The 25299-nt window shown below is 43.9% G+C and overlaps 1 protein-coding gene across 7 annotated transcripts in view; it reads left to right on the top strand.

The window, feature by feature from the left end:
• The window catches only part of LOC139547551 (protein furry homolog), a 236771-nt gene that overhangs the window by 151410 nt on the left and 60062 nt on the right, over window positions 1–25299 (top strand). For all 7 annotated transcript variants that reach the window (XM_071356440.1, XM_071356436.1, XM_071356437.1 and 4 more), the window contains exons 33-46: window positions 1685–1950; window positions 3263–3409; window positions 3659–3827; window positions 4104–4194; window positions 5120–5202; window positions 8354–8504; window positions 9024–9127; window positions 11546–11734; window positions 19047–19248; window positions 19873–19994; window positions 20247–20434; window positions 20604–20698; window positions 21529–21765; window positions 21974–22332. In XM_071356440.1, coding sequence (XP_071212541.1) covers window positions 1685–1950; window positions 3263–3409; window positions 3659–3827; window positions 4104–4194; window positions 5120–5202; window positions 8354–8504; window positions 9024–9127; window positions 11546–11734; window positions 19047–19248; window positions 19873–19994; window positions 20247–20434; window positions 20604–20698; window positions 21529–21765; window positions 21974–22332 — 2403 coding nt within the window. The remainder of the gene's footprint in view (window positions 1–1684; window positions 1951–3262; window positions 3410–3658; window positions 3828–4103; window positions 4195–5119; window positions 5203–8353; window positions 8505–9023; window positions 9128–11545; window positions 11735–19046; window positions 19249–19872; window positions 19995–20246; window positions 20435–20603; window positions 20699–21528; window positions 21766–21973; window positions 22333–25299) is intronic.

Raw genomic sequence — 25299 nt, 5'->3', positions numbered from 1 at the left:
TCAATCTTTACTAACAACATGCCACTGGCTTCGAGTAAAGCCAGTGTGTCTATGTATGCAGATGACTCAACACAATACACGCCAGCTACTACAGCGACTGAAATGACTGCAACACTTAACAAAGAGCTGCAGTTAGTTTCAGAATGAGTGGTAAGGAATAAGTTAGTCCTAAATAATAAAAAAACTAAAAGCATTGTATTTGGGACAAATCATTCACTAAACCCTAAACCTAAACTAAATCTTGTAATAAATAATGTGGAAATTGAGCAAGTTGAGGTGACTAAACTGCTTGGAGTAACCCTGGATTGTAAACTGTCATGGTCAAAACATATTGATACAACAGTAGCTAAGATGGGGAGAAGTCTGTCCATAATAAAGCGCTGATCTACCTTCTTAACAGCACTATCAACAAGGCAGGTCTTACAAGCCCTCGTTTTGTTGCACCTGGACTACTGTTCAGTTGTGTGGTCAGGTGCCACAAAGAGGGACTTATGAAAATTGCAATTGGCTCAGAACAGGGCAACACAGCTGGCCCTTGGATCTACACAGAGAGCAAAAATGTATAATATGCATGTCAATCTCTCTGGCTCAAAGTGGAGGAGAGATTGACTTCATCACTACTTGTATTTGTGAGAGGTATTGACATGTTGAAAGCACAGAGCTGTCTGTTTAAATGACTAGCATAGAGTTCAGACACCCATGCATACCCCACAAGACATGCCACAAGAGGTCTCTTCACAGTCTCCAAGTCCAGAACAGACTATGGGAGGCGCACAGTACTACATAGAGCCATGACTACATGGAACTCTATTCCACATAAGGTAACTGATGCAAGCAGTAGAATAATATTTAAAAAACAGATTAAAAACCTTATGAAACAGCGAGGACTGTGAAGCAACACAAACATAGGCACACATGCACATAGATTTTGTGTTGTGAAATCTGTTATGAATGTATTGTAATGTTTTAAAATTGTATAACTGCCTTAATTTTTACGGTCGCCAGGAAGAGTAGCTGCTAATGTGGATAATAATAAATACAAATACAAACAGGGTCTGTATTTATCAAGTGTCTCAGGGTAGGAGTGCTGATCTGGGAGCATGTCCTCCCTGTCCATAATTATCTGATTCATTATGATCTATAGTGGCAAAACAGATCCTATGCTTCTACCCCTCCCTCTGCAGAGGACAACTTTATAGTCCCTCCAGGATTTAGCGATTCTGCGGTTGCATTTTTTTGGAGCAAAATCAACAATTCCCCATATGTGAAGTGAGTGCTCGCAAATTTGACCAATCACTGCACTATTATCATATGTAACAGTCAAATCGCTGCAATATTACTGCATAAAACTGTAGAATTACCGCACTGCAAAAAAAGGGATCTCAATTTTAACCAATCACCACTTTTTCAAATCAATCAATTTTACCACATAACATTGTTAAATTAATACACACGTCAAAAAATGTTTTTCCCCCATCAGTGCATTTTCATGTCAAATTGGACAAAAATCATCACAAATTGCCATGCAAAATGTCATAATTGCCGCACAAAAATCAAGCACTTTTGTCCACAAATACCACAACAAAATCCTGGAGGGACTGACTTTGTAACAATTATTTATGACTTTTTATAAATTCATAAATTTACGGTTTCTGCTCCGTTGTGTTTCTATCTCCTGTCCCAGAGGTTAGCCAGCGTTTCCCTACTACTCACCCCAACGGCCGTCAGATCATGCTGACCTACCTGCTGCCCTGGCTCTCTAACATCGAGCTGATGGACAGCTGCCTGCTGCCACCGGTCTCCAGCCCCTGCAGCCCTGAGGAGGAGACCCCGGACCAGACCGGCACCACCGCGGGACAAGTCCCCCAACACACGCTAAGGGGAATGGGCTGGGGCTCGCTGCTGGCCACCTCGCTGGTCCTTAACAACCTCATGTTCATGACCGCCAAGGTCAGAATGGTCTGTGTGTGTGTGTGTGCGTGTGCGTGTGCGTGTGTGTGTGTGCATTGCTCGTTGAAAGGCAGACAACGTACAGGAAACATTGGAGCAATAACACATTTTTTGCGTTATACAAATTAAAAAACGGATATGATATTTACATAAGTATTCAGACCCTTTACTCAGCACCTTTGGCAGCCTCGAGTCTTCTTGGGTATGACGCTACAACTTGGCACACCTATATTTGGGGAGTTTCTCTCATTCTTCTCTGCAGATCCTCTCAAGCTGACAACCAGCCCCACAGCATGATGCTGCCACCACCATGCTTCACCGTAGGGATGGTGCCAGGTTTCCTCCAGACGTTAGGGTTGGCATTCAGGCCAAAGAGTTCAATCTTGGTTTCATCAGACCAGAGAATTTTGTTTTTCATGGTCTGAGAGTCCTTTAGGTGCCTTTTGACAAACTCCAATCGGGCTGTCATGTGCCTGAGGCGTGGCTTCCGTCTGGCTTCTCATAAAGGCCTGATTGTTGGAGTGCTGCAGAGATGGTTGTCCCTCTGGAAGGTTCTCCCATTTCCACAGAGGAACTCTGGAGCTCTGTCACAGTGACCATCGGGTTCTTGGGAACCTCCCTGACCAAGGCCCTTTTCACTCGATTGCTCGATTTGGCCGGGCGGAAAACACTAGGAAGAGTCTTGGTGGTTCCAAACTTCATCCATTTAAGAATGGAGGCCACTGTGTTCTTGGGGACCTTCAATGCTGCAGAAATGTTTTGGTACCCTTCCCCAGATCTGTGCCTCGACACAATCCTGTCTCGGTGCTCTATGGACAATTCCTTCGACCTCATGGCTTGGTTTTTGATCTGACATGAACTGTCAACTGTGGGACCTTATACAGACTGGTGTGTGCCTTTCCAAATCATGTCCAATCAATTCAATTTACCACAGTTTGACTCCAATCAAGTTGTGGAAACATATCAAGGATGATCAATGGAAACAGGATGCACCTGAGCTCAATTTCGAGTCTCATAGCAAAAGGTCTGAATGCTTATGTAAATAAGTAATTTTTGTTTTTAATTTTTCATTAATTTGCAAAGATGTCAAAAAACCTGTTTTCACTTCGTCATTATGGGGTACTGTGTGTAGATTGATGAGGGAATTTTAAAAAAAGAATCCATTTTAGGATAAGGCTGTAATGTAACAGAATGTGGAAAAAGTCAAGGGGTCTGAATACTTTCCGAATGCACTGTATATGTTTTGTTCAATGAAAGTTGTCATTCTATTGTTAATGTTACTTATCGCTGATACTCTGCCCTGTCATGTCAGTACGGTGATGACGTTCCAGGACCAGAGATGGAGAATGTCTGGAACGCTCTGGCCAGTAACGACAGGTGGACCAACAATCTGAGGACTACCCTGCAGTTCCTCATCAGTCTGTGTGGAGTGAGCAGCGACACCTCTCTGCTGCCTTATGTGAGTGCTGCCTTAGAACCCCTTTCATTTCATTACTGTCTGAATAAAGTGTATTTAAAACCATCAAAAAATATATGAAAAGATAATTAAGCTCACCCACGCAGCCTTAGAACAATACAGAGAAAACTAACTTTGATACCTTAGAACCATACAGAAAACTAATCCTATCTCAAATCCTAACCCTTTGTTTGTGTCTGCGCGTGCTTGTGTGCATGCATGTGTGTGTTCCTACTTCCGTGTGTGTTCCAGATCAAGAAGGTAGTGATCTACCTGTGTCGTAACAACACCATTCAGACCATGGAGGAGCTGTTGTTTGAGCTGCAGCAGACAGACCCGGTCAACCCGGTGGTACAGCACTGTGACAACCCACCTTTCTACTGCTTCGCTGCCACCAGCAAGACCTCCACCGCCGCCTCAGGTATAGGTACAGACACGCACACAGACAAACGTACGAACACACAAACAGGAATGAAACACAAACACAGATAAACACACTAACAAACACACGCATACACACAAACGACTACGCACAAACATGAACGTGAACGAACACACTAACACAGTCAGTCAGACTGGACATATAGACCCCCACTGGCGCCTCTGCTAGTAACATTATGTTACACGTTTTACATTTCCCAAAACATCCACAATATGTATGTTTGAATGAAATGTATCTATTAACCTTTTTTTTTAGGTACAACATCCAGTAGCAACACTGTAGTTGATGGCCAAGAGAGTTTCCCTGACGCAGATGACATTAAAGCAACCAAAGAGAACGAAGAGAGGTATAGTAGCACTTGTGGAGTACCTGAAATGGGGCCTGGTCTCAAATTTCTTTCTGCAGTTTTGCCATTCCCGTTTGGTATGGCAACAACCATGGAAGTTGACAAAACAGCACAAAGAGATCTGGGACCTGACTAGGTGAAATATAACTTGGTCCGAGAATCTGTTTGTGCTATCAGGACCAGGTTAGATGAAATGTGATGTAATATAAGATCAGCAGTAGCAGAGAAGAAGAGGCGAAGCGAAAGGGTTTACATGAAAATAAGACCACGAGGTGAGGAATGTTTATATGGAGGTACAACGAGAGAGTGTCGAATTTGGTCAACAAAAAAGGTCATTGATAATTTGCTACGTGAGGCTTATTTGATAAAATATAAATTTCCTTATGGTTAGGATTACATTTCAGCAACTTTGGAAAAAAACGACTTTATATCGGGAGTTCTGCCTGTTCACTTGCGTATCTGCCCTCTCATTGACTAGAATGGTCCAACCTGATCTCGTCACCCCCTCCCGCCTTCCCTCTTTGTGGACATGTATTTCATTTACATTTAAGTCATTTAGCAGACGCTCTTATCCAGAGCGACTTACAAATTGGTGCATTCACCTTATGATATCCAGTGGAACAACCACTTTACAATAGTGCATCTAACTCTTTTAAGGGGGGGGGGGGGGTTAGAAGGATTACTTTATCCTATCCTAGGTATTCCTTAAAGAGGTGGGGTTTCAGGTGTCTCCGGAAGGTGGTGATTGACTCCGCTGACCTGGCGTCGTGAGGGAGTTTGTTCCACCATTGGGGTGCCAGAGCAGCGAACAGTTTTGACTGATTTCCATTGTTAGAGCTGTCACTCGGCTATCTTGTCAATATAATAGACTGTCTGTTGCAGTAGCCATGGCGACAACCTCTGACCTCTGACCTTTGTGATCCAGGTTGAGTAACATCATGAGGCACCACAACTGCCTGGAATCCCGATACAGCAACAGTTCTGGAGGCTCCTACGAGGAGGAGAAGAGTGAGTAGAGATTATACTCTATATACAGTATTACATTTTACATGCCCCCAACCGATTGTGTTTTTTTGTTTGTTTATCTGCATTGTTTGTAACTTGTTTTTTTACTCATTTTGTACATAATGTTGCCACTACTGTCTCTTATGACCGAAAATAACTTCTAGACATCAGGACTGCGATTACTCACCACGGACTAGCAGAATCCTTTAATCTTCTTTCACGACTCTGACGAGCCCGAGGATATATGGCTCCCTCGGGAACAGGCCCCGACCCCAGTGATCTGCATGAAGAGGAGGCGGAGAAAGATAGGCCGGAGAGCGGGCTGCCTTCTGAGAATTCGGAGGCGATTGAATTAACCCCCACTTCCCTCAATTCTGATAGCAAACATGTAATCTTTGGACAATAAAATCGATGAGTTACGGGGAAGATTAAACTACCAACGGGACATTAAAAAGTAACATCTTTTGCTTCACGGAGTCGTGGCTGGACAACGACAATATCATCATACAGCTGGCTGGTTATACAATGTACCGGCAGGATAGAACAGCGGCGTCTGGTAAAGACAAGGGACGGCGGACTATGTATTTTTGTAAATAACAGCTGGTGCACGATATCTAAGGAAGTTTCGAGCTATTGCTCGCCTGAGGTTGAGTATATCATGATAAGCTGTAGACCACACTACCTACCGAGAGAGTTCTCATCTGTATTCTTCGCAGCTGTTTACATACCACCTCAGTCAGAGGTTGGCACCAAGACAGCATTGAATGAGCTGTATTCCGCCATAAGCAATCAAGAAAACGCTCACCCAGAGGCGGCGCTCCTAGTAGCTGGGGACTTTAATGCAAGAAAACTTAAATCTGTTGTACCAAATTTCTATCAGCATGTTAAATGTGCAGCCAGAGGGAAAAGAACTCTGGACCACCTATACTCCACACACAGATACGCATAAAGCTCTCCCTCGTCCTCCATTTGGCAAATCTGACCATAATTCCATCCTCCTGGTTCCTGCTTACAAGCAAAAATTAAAGCAGGAAGCACCAGTGACTAGATCAATTTAAAAGTGGTCAGATGAAGCAGATGCTAAGCTACAGGACTGTTTTGCTAGCACAGACTGGAATATGTTTCGGGATTCCTCCAATGGCATAGAGGAGCACACCACATCTGTCATTGGCTTCATCAATAAGTGCATCAATGACGTCGTCCCCACAGTGACCGTATGTACATACCCCAACCAGAAGCCATGGATTACAGGCAGCATCTGCACTGAGCTAAAGGCTAGAGCTTCCGCTTTCAAGGAACAGGACTCTAACCCGGAAGCGTATAATAAATTATAAGGATGTGTTCTTACCTACCCTTACCACCTGGGGGCGGCCCGTCAGGAAGTCCAGGATTCAGTTGCAGAGGGAGGTGTTTAGTCCCAGGGTCCTTAGCTTAGTGATGAGCTTTGAGGGCACTATGGTGTTGAATGCTGAGCTGTAGTCAATGAATAGCATTCTCACCTAGGTGGGAAAGGGCAGTGTGGAGTGCAATAGAGATTGCGTCATCTGTGGATCTGTTGGTGCTGTATGCAAATTGGAGTGGGTCTTGAGTTTCTGGGATAATGGTGTTGATGTGAGCATTTTATGGCTACAGACGTGAGTGCTACGGGTCGGTAGTCATTTAGGCAGGTTACCTTAGTGTTCTTGGGCACAGGTACTATGGTGGTCTGTTTGAAACGTATAAGATTTCACCTTCCTTAAAACTGTAAAATACATATTTGTATGTTTAGTGTGAAGAGAACATTTACATATTTTCTTAAGGTCTCTCTTGATCAAAACGCCTGCCCCCATCGCTGTGAATGTCTAGCTTGGCTTCCTGAACTCGTTAGGAATTCGCCTTTCATCTCTTATTAATATTGTCCATCTATAACAAACAGAACTTTTTTAATTTGTTCAAAATCTATGCATTATTTTTGATTAATGGCTCTAACTCCATCTCTGCTACAGTGATGAAACCACTCTCTCCTGCTGCGGTACGATGTAAGGATTGCAGATATGTGCTTTGTCAGTAGCTGTGAAGTAGGGTTCAGCCAGGAGTTCATGGACAGTTGGCAGAGCGAATGAAATGGTAGGAGTGACATTCCAGCCTAAAGTGGTTTCAGATTTCACATCCTACGTCACACAGGCTCAGAATATACTACTGTGGCCGTGGCAACCAGGGCTATCGTTCAATGCAAACCATTTCGGGCCACGGTGTCCATAGAGCGATTTATAAGCAAAAATGTCAGTCGGACCCAGTACCAAAACCATGCATGTACCCTAAACAGGGGACTTTACATGGCCGTCTAAGTTAGTGCCATTGATAATGCATGATAGGCCAAGCGCTCCTAGGAGATCCTTTGTAAGAACTGACAGTGAAACACACAAGCAGCTCTGTGACAGGGCCTCTCAGATGCTACCAGTAAACAGCCGGTTACCCCAAAACTCCTTTGTTCTACTCATTGGTTCTACTCTCTGGAGCAGAGGTAGCCTGGGTCATGTTCACTAGGCACAAAACAGAATAAAAATGAGTGAAACAAGAAGGTCCAATAAGAAATGCTTGTTTTCGTTTTCCGTTGCAAAACATCTTGCTACGGTGTGCCCTAATGAACACGACCCAGGTCAGAGCCAACTCCTCGAACTGAAACGAATTGCATGACGATAGTTAGAGGAGTTGGCTAAAGCACAAACAGATAAGACCATGCTAGAGCTGAGACAGTCCTTCTCGGCTCGCCAAACTCAATGACCTTTCCAAAGAAGAACTTTAAAGAACACTGATCCTCTGCACTATAGCCCTCCTCAATGACTTAACATGCCTGCCATCAACAGACACAGTTATTGCTTTGAAAGGCAGCTGAATGGTGGGTGCATGTATTCACAGGAATGCTCATAACATTTTCTTTGGGGAGAGATGGGGTCTGTGCTAAATGCAAACAGGGTTGCATTCAGCAGGCACGAAAGGGGATGAAACATTTTGAAACGAAGGGAAACAGGGAGGTACCAGCTACCAGAAAGTGTCCAATAAGAAACACTGGTTTTGCCCTAGTGTGCCACACTGAACATGACCCTGGAGAGGGTGTGGCCTGGCGAGGCTTGCCCTACTTTGTCATGAGTGTAACTTCCTGTGTGATCCCTAGGTGAACCCCTTCCGCTGTACACTGGTTGGCTGATGAGCGTTGTGGAGACCAATCAGCCACTCCCTTTGCCTATGCCTGTCAACGGAGGCTGCTGGGCTCCCCTTGTGGACTACCTCCCTGAAACCATCACTCCTAAGGGACCTCTACACAGGTACACACAAACACACACACACACACACACACACACACACACACACACACACACACACACACACACACACACACACACACACACACACACACACACACACACACACACACACACACACACACACACAGGCACGCACACAAGAGTGTGCAAAGCTGTCATCAAGGCAAAGGGTGGCTACTTTGAAGAATCTCAAATATGAAATATATTTTCATTTGTTTAACCCTTTTTTGGTCACTACATGATTTAAAAAAAAAAAATTACCTTTATTTAACTAGGCAAGTCAGTTAAGAACAAATTCTTATTTTCAATGACAGCCTAGGAACAGTGGGTTAACTGCCTTGTTCAGGGGCAAAACGACAGATTTTTACCTTGTCAGTTTACCTACTACATGATTCCATATGTGTTATTTTTATAGTTTAGATGTCTTCACTATTATTCTACAATGTAGGAAGCTCCTGGAATGAGTAGGTGTGTCCAAACTTTTGACTGGTACTGTATATTATTGATATGTGTCTGTAGGTTTAACATTGCAGTGATCTTCATGACCGAGATGGTGGTTGACCACAGTGTGAGAGAAGACTGGGCCCTGCACCTGCCACTGCTGCTCCACGCCCTCTTTCTGGGTATGACAAGCACATTCTTTTCAATGAGCAATTACTGAATGAACTGGTTCTGAACTTGCTCCAACTTGGACACGCTAGAAAGTAGCTGGCAATTGCTGCCAATCGTTTTGCCCCTTTTTACAGATGGAGACAATAGAGTAAGGGAGCAATAATTTGAATCCCACCCTGTGTAGTATCACCATGTTATTTCACTGCTAAAGACACCGTTTGTAAGGTTTTACAGTGGGGTCAGAAATGATTGACACCCTTGATAAAGATGAGCAATAATGACTGTATAAAATAAATAATTAAATACTGAGCTATATTGTATGCTCCCAAAATGTGGAAATTATATTATTTTATATTAATACCATGGCTCAAAGAAAGAGATAGGGGTCAAATGTATTAACACCCCTAAGGATTGTTATAAGTAAAGTAGTCAAAAGTTTAGTATTTGGTCCCTTATTCCTAGCACGCAATGACTACATCAAGCGTGTGACTCTACAAACTTGTAGGATGCATTTGCAGTTCATTTTGGTTGTGTTTCAGATTATTTCCTCATTATTCACGATTCACTCAAGTAGCATCCACATTAAATGTAGAAGTGTTTAGAAGATATTATTGTTATGTATAATAAAAGATACTCTAAAATGACACAATACATTATTTCCCATTCATTTCTCTTGGGGACAAAATAAAAACTAAAACTAGCGATGCGCCGATATGACATTTTTGGCCGATACCAATAACTGATATTAAAAAATGTTGCGGCCTTTTAAGCATTCTAGTACAGTTAAATAGTTGAAACACACACACACACACACACACTGACCAAAAAGTTGTTTTGTTGGCATTTATGTATGTCCCCATTACCAGTAAAACATAATCAAAACCTATTTCTTTCAATTACTTGCTGTGCTGTTTCGTTGTTAATTTGTTCAGCCTCAACCAGGATTTCATCATGACTCAAGCAGTGAAGTTTCTGCTCTGTCTGTCCGTGGCCTCTCTTCCTCTGTGCGCACTGTCACTGTGTCCGTTTCCAACTTGTCCAGCTGTGTCTAACATTTCACGTAAACCCTGTTTCTTGTCTGCATCGAAGTAGCGGTCCTTGTACCTAGCATCGAGCATGGTGGCGACACGGTAAAGAGGCTCAGAGAGAATGCCACCGAATCGCTTATTCACAGCCTCTTGTAGAGTACTTTTGCAAGTTTTAACCCCACAGCCTGTGTCGGCAGTTTTGTTGAGCAGGCGTTTCAATGCCATGACAGAGGGTATCACATCTGCTGCAGATGCAGTTGATGAGCTTATTTCTCGAGCCAGTTGTTCGAATGGAGCTAGGAGTGTGTTCATGTTTCCAAGTTTCAAACATGTTTTGAAATGGCAGCATCGGTATGAGAACCAGCACATTCTTGAGCATGCAATACGGCGTTCCTCAGTACGAAATCCTCGTCGACCCACTGTGCTTTCAGACTCAGCATGCTCATGGGGCTGACTCTCTAGACTGTGCTGTCAGACTCAGCATGCTCATGGGGCTGACGTCGCTGGTCCAAATGTTAGTCGTGAAGCTAATAGCGGTGACACCCACAGCAAGTAGCTCATGGATGTGCGTTTCAACAATACTATGTAACTCTGGTAGGGCAACATCTGAAAAATAGCACTTACTTGGTAGTGTGTACCGGGGCTTGAGGTGCTTGATGTCGAGAGCACTGTTGAATGTCAAGGGCAATGAATTCCATTATCTTGGCGTTAATGGATTTTGCCTTTGAGTTGTCTCGCTGAAATGTTCTTACTCTTTCAAATGACTGCTCGACTTGAACTTGTTTAGTTGTTGGAAGTGTGGGCTTAGTATTTTTATGCTTTTGTTCTGTGTAGCGCTTTATTTTTCATGGCGTCATTACGTCATCTACCTACGTTATATAGGTATGCACGTCAGCGTTGACATCGGTTTTGCACATAGCCATTAAACGAAACATCGGGCCAATGCTGATGTTGGCATTTTTAGCTAATATCGTCCGATTCCGATATGCTTACCGATATATCGTGCATCCCTAACTAAAACTAAAACAAACTGCAAATGCATCCAATGAGTTTGTAGAGTCACAAGCTTGATGTAGTCATTGCATGCTACTGTAGGAATGTAGGACCAAGTACTCAACTTTTCACTACTATATTTATAGGAGTCTTTAGGGCGTTCAATAATTCTGACCCCTACCTCTTTGAGAGAGAAAAAGTATTACTTGTTAAACAAAATCCCTTTCTCTGAGCAATTGTATTAGTATGAAATAATTTCCCTATTACTTTGAGCATACAATACAGCTCAGTATTTGAGTTATTTATTTTATACAGTAATTATTGCTGATCTTTATCAAGGGTATCAAACATTTTGGACCCCACTGTATCTGCTGTCACTGTATTATGATGTCTTTTTTTCACCACCAGGCATGGATCACTACCGTCCCGAGGTGTTTGAGCACAGCAAGCGTCTCCTCCTGCACCTACTCATCACGCTGTCCTGCAACCGCAACTTCCAGAATATCGCCTCTGTCCTGCTGCAGACACGAGAGGTCAATAGCAGCAAGACCTTGACCAACAAGTCAAGCTACCAGCCTGAATACCTCACTACTACAGGTAGTACACAGTACAGAATATATTCCAGGGCAGTGTACATTAGGGAATGGAACTTAATTTTTTTTTTTTTACGTTTTGTCTTTATCATTATCATAACATGTGTGGTCTAAATTGAAGTTGATGTTTTAAAACTATAACAATTCAAATAAGCATCTGCAATACATACATGGTTTACATGGTTTAAACATGGTTTACAAACAAATTTTTATGCATTGATTTGAAGAAAATAAGAAAAAAAAGTTTAAATGAAAAATGGAAATGAGCATTTCTTATTGGACAACTTCTAGTAGTCCCTACCTGTTTCATCCCGTTTTGTGCCGAATGAACATGACCCAGTGCATTTGACTGTCAACAGATGCTGTTTACTTTGGAGCTGGGATACACAGTGCTTTTGAGCTCTGCTGTCGTATAGACGCGTTTGCTCGGTATTTTAGTTATTTGGATTGAATCGAGAAGTACTCCTGTTACTCATTCCTTAGGCCATTAAGATAATTTAATACCATTTTGATTGGAGTGCATCAGAAACGATTCTTGGTAAATGGTGTCACTGCATATCTCATTCGGGAGTTAATAGTGTCTAACGATGGGACAAGTGTAGCTAAAAGGTGCAAATGCATTTATCTCACTTTAGTAAAAAACTCTCATGTCAATTTAATTCAATGTAACTGTATTTATCCCCTCGCATTGTCAAAAAATGTATTTGTTCAATGCTGTATATTCTGCCTATTTGTCACGCTCGTCATAATAACTGGACCAAAGCGCAGCGGGATCTGGGTTCCACATCTTTTATTTACTAAGTGAAACTCACAGCAAAACAAAACAATAAATCTCAAACGAAATGTGAAGCTAACAATAGTTCTAACAGGCAACTATCCATAGTCAAGATCCCACAAAGCACAAAGGGGAAATGGCTGCCTAAATATGATCCCCAATCAGAGACATACCTGGCCAACATAGAAGCATAATCCCCTAGATGACCCACCCTAGTCACACCCCGACCTAACCAACATAGAGAATAAAAAGCTCTCTATGGTCAGGGCGTGACACTATTTGTAAAAAAAATACATACATACACTGAACAAAAATATGAATGCAACATGTAAAGTGTTGGTCCCATGTTTCATGAGCTAAAATAAAAGATTCAAGAAATTTCCACACCCACAAAAAGCTTATTTCTCACAAATTTTGAGCACAAATTTGTCTACATCCCTGTTAGTGAGAATTTCTCCTTTGCCAAGATAATCCATCCACCTGACAGGAGTGACATATCAAGAAGCTAATTAAACAGCATGATCAATACACAGGTAAAATGTGCAGTTTTGTCACACAACACAATGCCACAGATGTCTCAAGTTGAGGGAGCGTGCAATTGGCATGCTGACTGCAGGAATGTCTACCAGAGCTGTTGCCAGATAATTACATTTTAATTTATCTACCATAAGCCACCTCAAACGTCATTTTAGAGAATTTGGCAGTATGTCCAACCGGTCTCACAACCGCAGACCACGTGTAACCATGCCATCCCAGGACCTCCACATCCGGCTTCTTCCCCTGCGGGATCGTCTGAGACCAGCCACCTGGACAGCTGATGAAACTGTGGGTTTGCACAACCAAAGACTTTCTGCACAAACTGTCAGAAACCATCTCAGGGAAGCTCATCTGCGTGCTCATCGTCCTCACCAGGGTCTTGACCTGACTGCAGAAGGGCAAATTCCCATCTTCGAAGGTCACTGGCACGGTGGCAGTGGGGTTATGATGAGGGCAGGCATAAGCTACGGACAACGAACAGAATTGCATTTTATCGATGGCAATTTGAATGCACAGAGATAACGTCACACCAATCCTGAGGCCCATTGTCGTGCCATTCATCGGCCGCAAGGATCTATACACAATTCCTGGAAGCTGAAAATGTCCCAGTTCTTCCATGGCGTGCATACTCACCAGTTATGTCACCCATTTAGCATGTTTGGGATGCTTTGGATCAACGTGTATGACAGCATGTCCCAGTTCCCACCAATATAGATCAACTGAATGCGAAGGAGATGTATCGCGCTGCATGAGGCAAATGGTGGTCACACCAGATACTGGCTGGTTTTCTGATCCACCAATTTACTATTTTTTTTGGTATCTGTGACCAACAGATATCTGTATATGCAGTCATGTGAAATCCATAGATTAGAGCCTAATTTATTTGTTTTATTTTCATGATTTCCTTATATGAACCGTAACTCTGTAAAATGTTGTGTTTATATTTTTGTCTATAAAAAAAAGGAATTGCTCTAAAAAAAATAAAGGGATTTTCCGTTTGATCAAACGGACCATCTTAGACAGACAGCCTTGTGGTTCTATGGGGGCCTATGGGAGGGAGCGTAGCCCTGGACACATGGCTCTTATCCATGGTTAATCTAGGTACAGGCATCAGCAGGGAATGGCTGACATTCCTTTCAAGGGAGAGCTCAGTTTCTTATCAAATCAAATGTTATTTGTCATATGGTTACAAGCCATTAACCAACAATGCAATTCAAGAAATAGAGTTAAGAAAATATTTGCTAAATAAGTCAAAAAATTAAAAAAATTAAAAAGTAAATCAAATAACAATAACGAGGCTATATACCGGGGGTACCGGTACCGAGTCGATGTGCAGGGGTACTGGTTAGTCGAGGTAATTTGTTCATGTAGGTAGGGGTAAAGTGACTATGCATAGATAATAAACAGCGAGTTGCAGCAGTGTAAAAACAAGGGGGGGGGGGGGTCAATGTAAATAGTCCGGGGGGCCATTTGTTTAATTGTTCAGCAGTCTTATGACTTGGGGGTAGAAGCTGTTAAGCCTTTTGGTCCTAGATCTGGCGCTCCGGTACCGCTTGCCGTGCGGTAGCAGAGAGAACAGTCTATGACTTGGGTGACTGGAGTCTTTGACATTTTTTAGGCCTTCCTCTGACACCACCTAGTATATAGGTCCTGGATGGCAGGAAGCTTGGCCCCAGTGATGTACTGGGCCTTACGCGCTACCCTCTGTAGCGCCTTACGGTCAGATGCCGAGTAGTTGCCATACCAGGCAGTGATGCAACTGGTCAGGATGCTCTCGATGGTGCAGCTGTAAAACTTTTTGAGGATCTGGGGACCCATGCCTTTTCCTGAGGGGGAAAAGGTGTTGCCGTGCCCTCTTCATGACTGTCTTGGTGTGTTTGGACCATGATAGTTCATTGGTGATGTGGACACCAAGGAACTTGAAACTCGACCCTCTCCTCTACAGCCCCGTCGATGTTAATGGGGGCATGCTCGGCCAGCCTTTTCCTGTAGTCCACGATCAGCTCCTTTGTCTTGCTCACATTGAAGGAGAGGTTGTTGTCTCTGACCTCCTCCTTATAGGCTGTCTCATCATTGCCTGTGATCAGGCCTATCACTGTTGTGACATCAGCAAACTTAATGGTGTTGGAGTCGTGTTTGGTCACACAGTCGTGGGTTCACATGAGGGGACTAAGCACGCACCCCTGAGGGGCCCTCGTGTTGTGGATCACCGTGGCAGATGTGTTGTTGCCCACCCATACCACCTTGGGGCGGACCGTCAGGAAGTCAAGATCCAGTTGCAGAGGTGGAGGTGTTTAGTCCCAGGGTCCTTAGCTTAGTGATGAGCTTTGTGGGCACTATGGTGTTGAATGCTGTGCTGTAGCCAATGAACAGCATTCTCACATTGGTGTTCCTTTTGTCCAGGTGGGAAAGGGCAGTGTGTAGTACGATTGAGATTGCGTCATCTGTGGATATGTTGGGGCGGTATGCGAATGGGAGTGGGTCTGGGGTTTCCGGGATGATAGTGTTGATGTGAGCCATGACCAGCCTTTCAAAGCACTCCATGGCTACCGACGTGAGTGCTACGGGGCGTTAATCATTTAGGGAGGTTACCTTTGCTTCCTTGGGCACAGGGACTATTGTGGTGTGCTTGAAACATGTTGGTATTACAGACTCGGTCAGGGAGAGGTTGAAAATGTCAGTGAAGACACTTGCTAGTTGGTCCGCGTATGCTTTGAGTAGACGTCCTGGGAGTCTGTCTGGCCCCGCAGCTTTGTGAATGTTTAAAGGTCTTTCTCACATCCTTGATCACCGTGATCACACAGTCGTCTGGAACAGCTGGTGCTGTCATACATGCTTCCATATTGAGCATAAAAGGCATTTAGCTTGTCTGGTAGGCTTGCGTCACTGGGAAGCTTTCGGCTAGGTTTCCCTTCGTAGTCCGTAATAGTTTGCAAGCCCTGCCACATCCGAGGAGCGTCAGAGCCGGTGTAGTACGATTCAATCTTAGTCCTGTATTGATACTTTGCTGGTGGTTTGTCTGAGGGCATAGCGGGATTTCTTATAAGCGTCTGGATTATAGTCCCGCTCCTTGAAAGCAGCAGCTCTAACCTTTAGCTTGGTGCGGATGTTGCCTGTAATCCATGGATTCTGGTTGGAATATGTACGTACAGTCACTGTGGGGACGATATCGTCGATGCACTTATTGATGAAGCCGGTGACTGAGGTGGTATACTACTCAATGCCATTGGATGAATCTCGGAACTTAAATATTCCAGTCTGTGCTAGCAAAACAGTCCTGTAGCGTAGCGTCCGCATCATCTGACCACTTCTGTATTGAGTGAGTTACTGGTACTTCCTGCTTTAGTTTTTGCTGGTAAGCAGGAATCAGGAGGATGGAATTATGGTCAGATTTGCCAAATGTAGGGCGTGGGAGAAAGAAACCGTGGTAGTAGCCTGGCCAGCAACAATCCTATGTATTGAAGCAGACATCTAAAATCCTAATTAAAGCATTCCATTACCTTATTCATATCCTCTTGCCCAAAAAGGGGCCATCTACCAAGGCAGGGTTAGGCACGCTGCAAGGATAGGTTCATTCCCCACTTTAATTTGTTTTGCCATGTCTAGAAAGCTACATATTCAACCAGTGGCGGTTGGTGCCGTTTAAGATGAGGGAGGATGATATTATTTCTTATTTCTATTACAGCATATTGGATGACAATCATTCATATTCCATTCACCCAGCTCAATGTAACATCGATAGGTTTAAGCTACTAAATGATACTTCAATTTTCCCTGTACGCATCATGAGTTTGCTACAACCTAGCCTATGAATGAAAGTTTACAACGTAGGTGCACACAGAGAGAATTTTGACTAATCAAGGTGACAGACAGTAGCACATTCAATACCGCCTTGCACACGCTTGCCTGCATCTAGCTGATCTAGGGTGTAATCATTAGTCCAACAGTTGCAAATTAGAGTTTCTATTGTACAAAGTCAGGTATGTTTATCCCCGTTTTGTTCCGTTTGCTTCCATTTAAGAAAATGTTTTCAACAGTGTCGGCGGAATGAATACATCCCTGGTGACACGCAAACAGTTCAATTTCATAGAAGCCACATAAAAACAGCATGATCACTTTGCTCGTTTTATATATAATTCCTTCTCGGAACTATCTACGCGCTCTCCTCCTCTCACCTTTTCCCTTAGTTTGTGGACTTCATTGCACAACACATCAGCTGTCTGTGACCAGGCGAAAAACCTTTCCAAGCAAACCTTCATATCATGACCGTTAGCCACAACACACAGCCTACATTGTTGTCACGTCATAGGTGACTAGAACTACTAGAAGTAGTTAGTTAGTAAACCTGCTAAAATCATGCAGTACAGTGTACAGTCAGAAAGCAGTTACACCGGCGGGCCAAGGTGGCAATAAATTAATAAAACCAAAGCTTACCTTGACTTGAAAGAGTTCCAATGTTGGATAGCCATAGCCAGCTAGCTAATATAGCATCCCTCTATGTTTGAGCCAGGTGTTTGAGTAAGCTAATCTAGCTAGCTGCATAAGCAGATTAGTAGTTACACCGGCGGGCCCCGATGGCAATAAATTAATAAAACCTAAAGCTTACCTTGACTTGGAAGAGTTCCAGTACTGGATAGCCATAGCCAGCTAGCTAATATAGCATCCCTCTATGTTTGAGTAAACTAATCTAGCTAGCTGCATAAGCAGATTAGTAGTTACACCGGCGGGCCCCGATGGCAATAGATTAATAAAACCAAAAGCTTACCTTGAGTTCCAGTGCTGGATAGCCATAGCCAGCTAGCTAATATAGCATCCCTCTATGTATGAGCTGGGTGTTTGAGTAAGCTAAACTAGCTAGCTGCATTTGCTAGCTAAGTGAAAATGAAAGTTAAAAAATATACAACCAAATATAGCTATCTCTCTCCTTAATTGTGTTCAAAACTGTTCAACTATTGTCTTTCTCTCTCTCTGAGTCAACTACTCACCACATTTTATGCACTGCAGTGCTAGCTAGCTGTAGCTTATGCTTTCAGTACCAGATTCATTCTCTGATCCATTGATTGGGTGCACTACATCCCAGTTCATGCTGCAAGAGCTCTGATAGGTTGGAGGACGTCCTCCGGAAGTTGTCATAATTACTGATTAAGTCTATGGAAGGGGATGAGAACCATGAGCCTCCTAGGTTTTTTTGTATTGAAGTCAATGTACCCAGAGGACAGAATCTAGCTGTCCTCCGGTTATACCGGCTACAACAGAGTGCTGCTGAGGCTACTGTAGTACTTCATTGCAAAACAGTGTGTTTAAATCAATTATTTTGTGACGGGAATATATTTAGTATAGTTTATCTAAAAAGGATAACTTTGATTCAGTATATTTCTTTTTATGAAATTCACTGAGGATGGTCCTCCCCCTTCCTCCTCTGAGGAGCCTCCGCTGTATTCAGCAGAGGACTACTTATCCTCTTGTTAAAAAAAGATATGGTGACAGCATTATTATTTTATGACATACTTGACTCGATAAAGAAAACTTCACTTGACCTGACTAGGGACAAGCTGGTTTCTTGGATTCACTAGTTGTAATATAGAAAAACAGAGCATAGAGTTCACCTCACACCTTGCTACATTGGATTCACAACAGGAGCAGTCAGGAAGTTATGTGAAACCACAAAACGTACCTCTGTTAACTGGGTGCTGTTCGTTAAACACGGTTTTGAAGATCACATTGCACCTCCTCTGTTTCGAAGCGTTTCCTCCTGTCTTGTGCCTTCTGAACAGTCCCTATTGTGACTCCTCTCCATCTTCCTCTCTCTCTCTCCCTCTCCTTCTCCCTTTCCCTCTCCCCTCCCCCTCCTCTCATCTCTCTCCCCTCCACCCCCCTTTCATCCCTCTCCACTCCCTCTCATCCCTCTCCCCTGCCTCCCCCTCTCCTTCTTTCTCCTTCTCTCTCCCGCTCCCTTCCTCATCTTCTTCCTCTCCTTCCCTCTCCCACGCCCTCTCCCTCCCAGGTGGGATGGACTTCCTGCGAGAAGGCCAGGCATCCCCAGTACCAGACTCTGGCCTCAGCTCCTCGTCCACCTCTTCCAGCCTCAGCCTGGGAGGCAGCACCTCCAACCTGCCCCATATCTCCTCCCAGGAGGCGGAGGAGCTGAAGAGCCCCTCAGAGACGGACGAGAAGACCAACAAGCTGATTGAGTTCCTCACCACCAGGTAGGTGGACCACGGACTGAAGGACGTGCAATCCGACGGACAGGCAGGCAGGCAGAGAGTCGGTCAGACAGACAAACAGGCAGTCGGCCAACCAGTCAGTCACATAGTATGTACCACTACTAACAGACAGACATTCACACTAGTGGAACACTAGAACTTCATTACCTCTTTATCCTGGCACGGGCAAACCGAAATATAATTTGCAGGCCTTCATCTTGAAGATTTTTTGTTATCGATACATGGCCATGCAATTTCATGTCAGTTTAATCAACTTGATGTCAGTGTGTGAGAACAGGGAGCCAACTCCTGACGTCCCACGCCACCTAGTGGTCTAGTGTGGCTAGCACAACAACAAACTTGTCATTGTTGTAGTAGCAACACCACCGTAGCTCCACTTTGCTCTGCGGTAAAGTTTCCCCAGGTAAAGATCTAGGATCAGTTCCCCTCCCATCCTAACCTTAACCATTAGTAAGGAAAATTCTAAACTGACCCTAGATCAGCATCTAGGGGCAACTTCACCCTACACCAACATACTGTAGGTATACTTCTGTTTGAATTATACATTTGTTATCCTCTCTAGGATATCATAGTCGTTTATAAAACAATTGTGTTATTGTTTTCCAGGGCCTGTGGCCCCATGTGGTGTCACGAAGCTATCTCACCCAAGAACCAGACCTCAAAAAGCACGGAGCAGCTTGTCAACTTTCTGCGTTATGTGGTGTCGGTGTTCAAAGAGTCCAAATCAGGTAATCCTCCCCAAGAGTCTCGCGCTCTTCTACACCTTACCACACTACATGGTCATGCCGGAACCGCTGCACCTTCTTTCACCTATTGCCTTGTAAAAGCGTAGTCTGACTCCTACCAAACGTTAGACATCAGTGTGCATGTGTGTGTCTGTGCGCGCATGTATGTGTATTTGCGAACATGCATGTGTGTGCGCGTGCCTGCGTGCCCATGCTTTGTGCGTGTGTGTCTCATACCTCTCATGTGTGGGCCAGACTTCCACCTGGAGCAGCAGTTGAGTGACATAGCTCTGCAGATGGGTCTGTGTAGCTTGTCACGCCACTACGCCGGGAGGTCCTTCCAGGTGGTTCGGGGGCTGCGGCAGCCGCTCTCGGCCCACGCCGTATTCGACCTGCTCTCGCGACTGGTGGAGGTGGTGGGGGAGCACGGGGAGGAAGTACAGGTGTGTGTGGGCAGAAGGAACGGGGGAGTGTGTGTGTGTGTGTGTGTGTGTGTGTGTGTGTGTGTGTGTGTGTGTGTGTGTGTGTGTGTGTGTGTGTGTGTGTGTGTGTGTGTGTGTGTGTGGGATGGTTGTGCAGATACCCAGTTTTAATGTCCTCCTGCTCTTCTAGGGTTATGTTATGGAGGTGTTGCTCACCTTAGAGTCCGTGGTGGACAACCTGGCTGAATGTCTCAAGAACAATGACCTAATGGCTATCCTGAACAGGTTGGTTTGCAGATCACCTTTGCTGACAGCATGACTTTAAAACAAATGTATTAATAGAGGCACTTAGAAATGTAGCTAGATTGGGATACAGAGGGATACAGTACATAAATTGCGTTGCGAACGAACTGCTGCCTCCAGGGGCATGTGGTCTGGGGGCGGAAGCACTACCACTAGATCAGGTAATGGACCTTTATATTAGCCTGGAACCCACACTGTTCTGGCTGAAAGAATGGCTGTAATTACTGGCGTTATAAAACGAGAATTAGTCAGCAAATGGATCACCTTCAACCAATCAGAAGGCCAACTCTTTTGATGTTCTCCAAACGCAACATAAGCTAAACCCGCCCATAGTTGCTAAGAGGACACTGATTGGACTAGCTACTTTCAAGCCTGTCCATGTGCCCCTTTATTGGAGAAGGTTCAGACTGAATCAGTAAAGTGAACCAATAGTGAAACAGAAAGTAGTAGCTGCAGCAACAAATCACATTTTATCGGTCACATACACATGGTTAACAAATGTTATTGAAAGTGTAGCGAAATGCTTGTGCTTCTAGTTCCGACAGTGCAGCAATATCTAACAATTCCACAACAAATACCTAATGGAATAAGGAATGGAACGGAATAAGAATATATAAATATATAGTAGCTGTGAGTAGTAGCTGCATCAACAGAGTTCACACATCTATTATCACTTCCAACCTTACAACCCAGCACCCAAAGATGTTTAGTTCGAACTATTTAGATTTGAGTACGCCAATCCTTTATTAGGTATTTGTATGCCAGGTTGTTAAGGGTTTCAACTCATCGCTAGTCTCTTATTGGCTCTCCAGGGCATCCTCCCCAGACTTCCTTACCAATGGGAAGCTGGTGTCCAACAGGAAGAGCACGGGGCAGCTGAACCTGTTCCAGCGGGGCCTGGGGACAGCAGAGCGCAGCCGACACCAAAGGAGCTACTCCGTCCCCAAGAAGTTTGGTGAGGCTGACCGCTCATCCGACCCTCCTCGCAGCGCTACACTGGACCGCATCCAGGCCTGCACCCAGCAGGGAGGGCTGACCAAGAACCGCAGGTAGGGGACAGCAAGTAGCCCAGTGGACTACAGCAGTTTTTATTAATCTTTTCATTTGGCATCTCCCAGTCGTTTTGAGGTCATGTTCATTAGGATACACCTTGGCAAAACGTTTAATGAAAAATTGGCAAAGGCTTGGGGGTGCCACAAGGGCCATCTATTGGGATAGAAAGCCTAAAAGAAATAAACACATTGCTCTCCTCCGCAGTCCGTCCTCTTCCAAAGAGCCCCTGAGTGACCCGGCCAACGTCAACCACCCATCCAACCTGCTGGCCACCATCTTCTGGGTGGCCGTGTCCCTGATGGAGTCAGACTTTGAGTTTGAGTACCAGATGTCCCTGCGGCTGCTCCTCAAGCTGCTGGCCCACGTGGCCCTGGACAAGCAGGAGAACAGGGATCGGCTGGAGAAGCTGCAGGGCCAGCTGAGGTGGAGCGGCTTCGCCGGACTCCAGCAGCTGCTCCTCAAGGGCTTCACGTCCACTTCCACCACCGACCTCACCCTGCAAATCTTCTGCCAGCTCACGCCTGTCTCGCGCGTGCCCGTGGTGGACACCTCACAAGCCATAGGTAGGTTATCTGTAGTCCTGTGTGACTCAATTGGTAAAGCATGGCACTTGCAACGATATGGTCAAGGCTTAAATTCCAGCTTGTGCAACCCATATTATAAATGCATGCGCACATGACTGGAAGTCTCTTTGGATGACAGGGCATCCTCCCCAGACTTCCCCAGACTTCCTTACCAACTTCCTTACCAACCATTCCACTGGATAGCTTCTGATGTTTCGATCAAACCGTGCAATAAAGACAAATATTACTTTTCATATGACTCAGATGAATCCTATTCCTTAAACATGGTGAACAAAGGCTCAAACTGTGGAAAGCAGTTTACTAGCCAGATAGCTAACTTTAACAGTCAATTTTAAATTGCTGCATTTAAAATTAGTCATTTAGCAGACGTTCTTATCCAGGGCGATTTACAGGAGCAATTTGGTTTAAGTGCCTTACTCAAGGGTATGACTCGGAACCAAAAAAAAACAGCGCAACTAACAAACGGACCAGAATTTCCTTTCCGATTTGAGTGTTTTGATCTTTAGAACAAAAGAAAACAGCCCAACTAACAAACGGACCAGAATTTCCTTTCCGATTTGAGTGTTTTGATCTTAGAGGCTTGATTGTCTCCGACTTATAAACACTTCCAACAAGATTTTTTTTAAATGACATGGGTGGCGACTATCCACCATTGAAGCCAAACCTGTTTTAATATTAGGTCAAAAGCCTACCCAGACATACCCATTGTGTTACCTTCCACCCAGTATATACTGTATATGCAAATTTGTATATACAGTCGGGTCTGAAATAATTGACACCCTTGATAAAGATAATGACTGTATAAAATAAATAATTATAGTACTGAGCTACAGTTGAAGTCGGAAGTTTACATACACCTTAGCCAAATACATTTAAACTCAGTTTTTCACAATTCCTGACATTTAATCCTTGTAAAAATCCCCTGTCTTAGGTCAGTTAGGATCACCGCTTTATTTTAAGAATGTGAAATGTCAGAATAATAGTAGAGAGAATGATTTATTTCAGCTTGTATTTCTTTCATCACATTCCCAGTGGGTCAGAAGTTTACATACACTAAATTAGTATTTGGTAGCATTGCCTTTAACAATTTAAACTTGGGTCAAACATTTCAGGTGGCCTTCCACAAGCTTCCCACAATAAGTTGGGTGAATTTTGGCCCATTCCTCCTGATAGAGCTGGTGTAACTGAGTCCGGTTTGTAGGCCTGCTTGCTGTGACCGACCGGCTTAAATCGGTCTTATGGAGCAAAATTTTTAATTGTGTTTTTTACATTGGATAAAAGTAGAGACTCAGAGCTACAAAATGGTATATCATACACTACAGTTGAGGAACATGGGGAAAGTAATTTTGCTTTTAAAGTTGATGAACTTGTTAACACACTTTTGAGTGTTTTGGTACTAATGGAGAGCCCTCTTTGTCTACAGCCATTCAGCATTGTTCACATCCTCTTAAGCTTTAGCCACACCCATCTCTTTAAGGGTTGATCCGAGCATTCTGTACAAACAACAGCAGTTTGGACACACGTACTCATTCTATGGTTTTTCTTAATTTTTTATATTTTCTACATTGTAAAATAATAGTGAAGACATCAAAACTATGAAATAACACATATGGAATCATGAAGTAACCAAAAAAGTGTTAAACAATAATATATTTTATATTTTTATATAAAATATTATATATTCAAAGTAGCCACCCTTTGCTTTGCTGACAGCTTTGCACACTCTTGGCATTCTCTCAACCAGCTTCATGAGGTAGTCACCTGGAATGCATGTCAATTAACAGGTGTGCCTTGTTAAAAGTTAATTTGTGGAATTTCTTTCCTCCTTATTGCATTTGAGCCAATCAGGTGTGTTTTGACAAGGTAGAGGTGGTATACAAAAGATAGCCCTATTTGGTAAAAGACCAAGTCCATATTATGGCAAGAACAGCGCAAATAAGCAAAGAGAAATGACAGTCCATCATTACTTTAAGACATGAAGGTCAGTAAATGCAGAAAATGTCAATAACTTTTAACGTTTCTTCAAGTGCAGTCACAAAAACCAACCTTTGCTGCAGAGGATAAGTTCATTAGAGTTACCAGCATCAGAAATTGCATCTCAACATCAACTGTTCAACATCTCAACATCAACTGTTCAGAGGAGACTGCTTGAATCAGACCTTCATGGTCGAATTGCTGCAAAGAAACCACTACTATAGGACACCAATAAGAAGAGGAGACTTGCTTGGTCCAAGAAACATCAGCAATGGAAATCTGGCCTTTGGTCTGATGAGTCCAAATTTGAGATTTTTGGTTCCAACCGCCATGTTTTTGTGAGAAGCAGAGTAGGTGAACGGATGATCTCTGCATGTGTGGTTCCCACCGTGTAGCATGGAGGAGGAGGAGGAGTGATGGTGCTTTGCTGCGGACACTGTCAGTGATTTATTTAGAATTCAAGGCACACTTAACCAGCATGGCTACCACAGCATTCTGCATTTTTAAACAGGACAATGACCCAACACACCTATAGGCTGTGTACGGGCTATTTGACCAAGAAGGAGAGTGATTGAGTGCTACATCAGATGACCTGGCCTCCACAATCCCGCCAGCCTCCACCCAATTGAGATGGTTTGGAATAAGTTGGACCACAGAGTGAAGGAAAAGCGAGTAACAAGTGTGACAGCCCCTCCCTGCTCTGTCTACTGGGTTTTGCTGTGCGTACTTCCTGCAGGAGATCGGTGGGCGGAGTAGGAGAGGTGGGCGGAGCTGGGAGGGTCGTCAGTGTTGATGGGGCACAGCTGTGAAAGCTCAGCTGTGGCATAAAGCTACTGTTTCCCCATTCAGCAAGAGAGTCCTCTCTCCATGCATACCTTTGGTTGTTTCGTTGTGGCTTTGGCAGTTGACACCTAATTTGCTGACCTTCATGCCTCATCTGATTATTGTTGTGAGTGTTTATTTATGGAATAA

This window comes from Salvelinus alpinus, chromosome 21, assembly GCF_045679555.1.
Source record: "Salvelinus alpinus chromosome 21, SLU_Salpinus.1, whole genome shotgun sequence".
Taxonomy (NCBI): Eukaryota; Metazoa; Chordata; class Actinopteri; order Salmoniformes; family Salmonidae; genus Salvelinus; species Salvelinus alpinus.
This window is presented reverse-complemented; position numbering and strand designations above follow the sequence as displayed.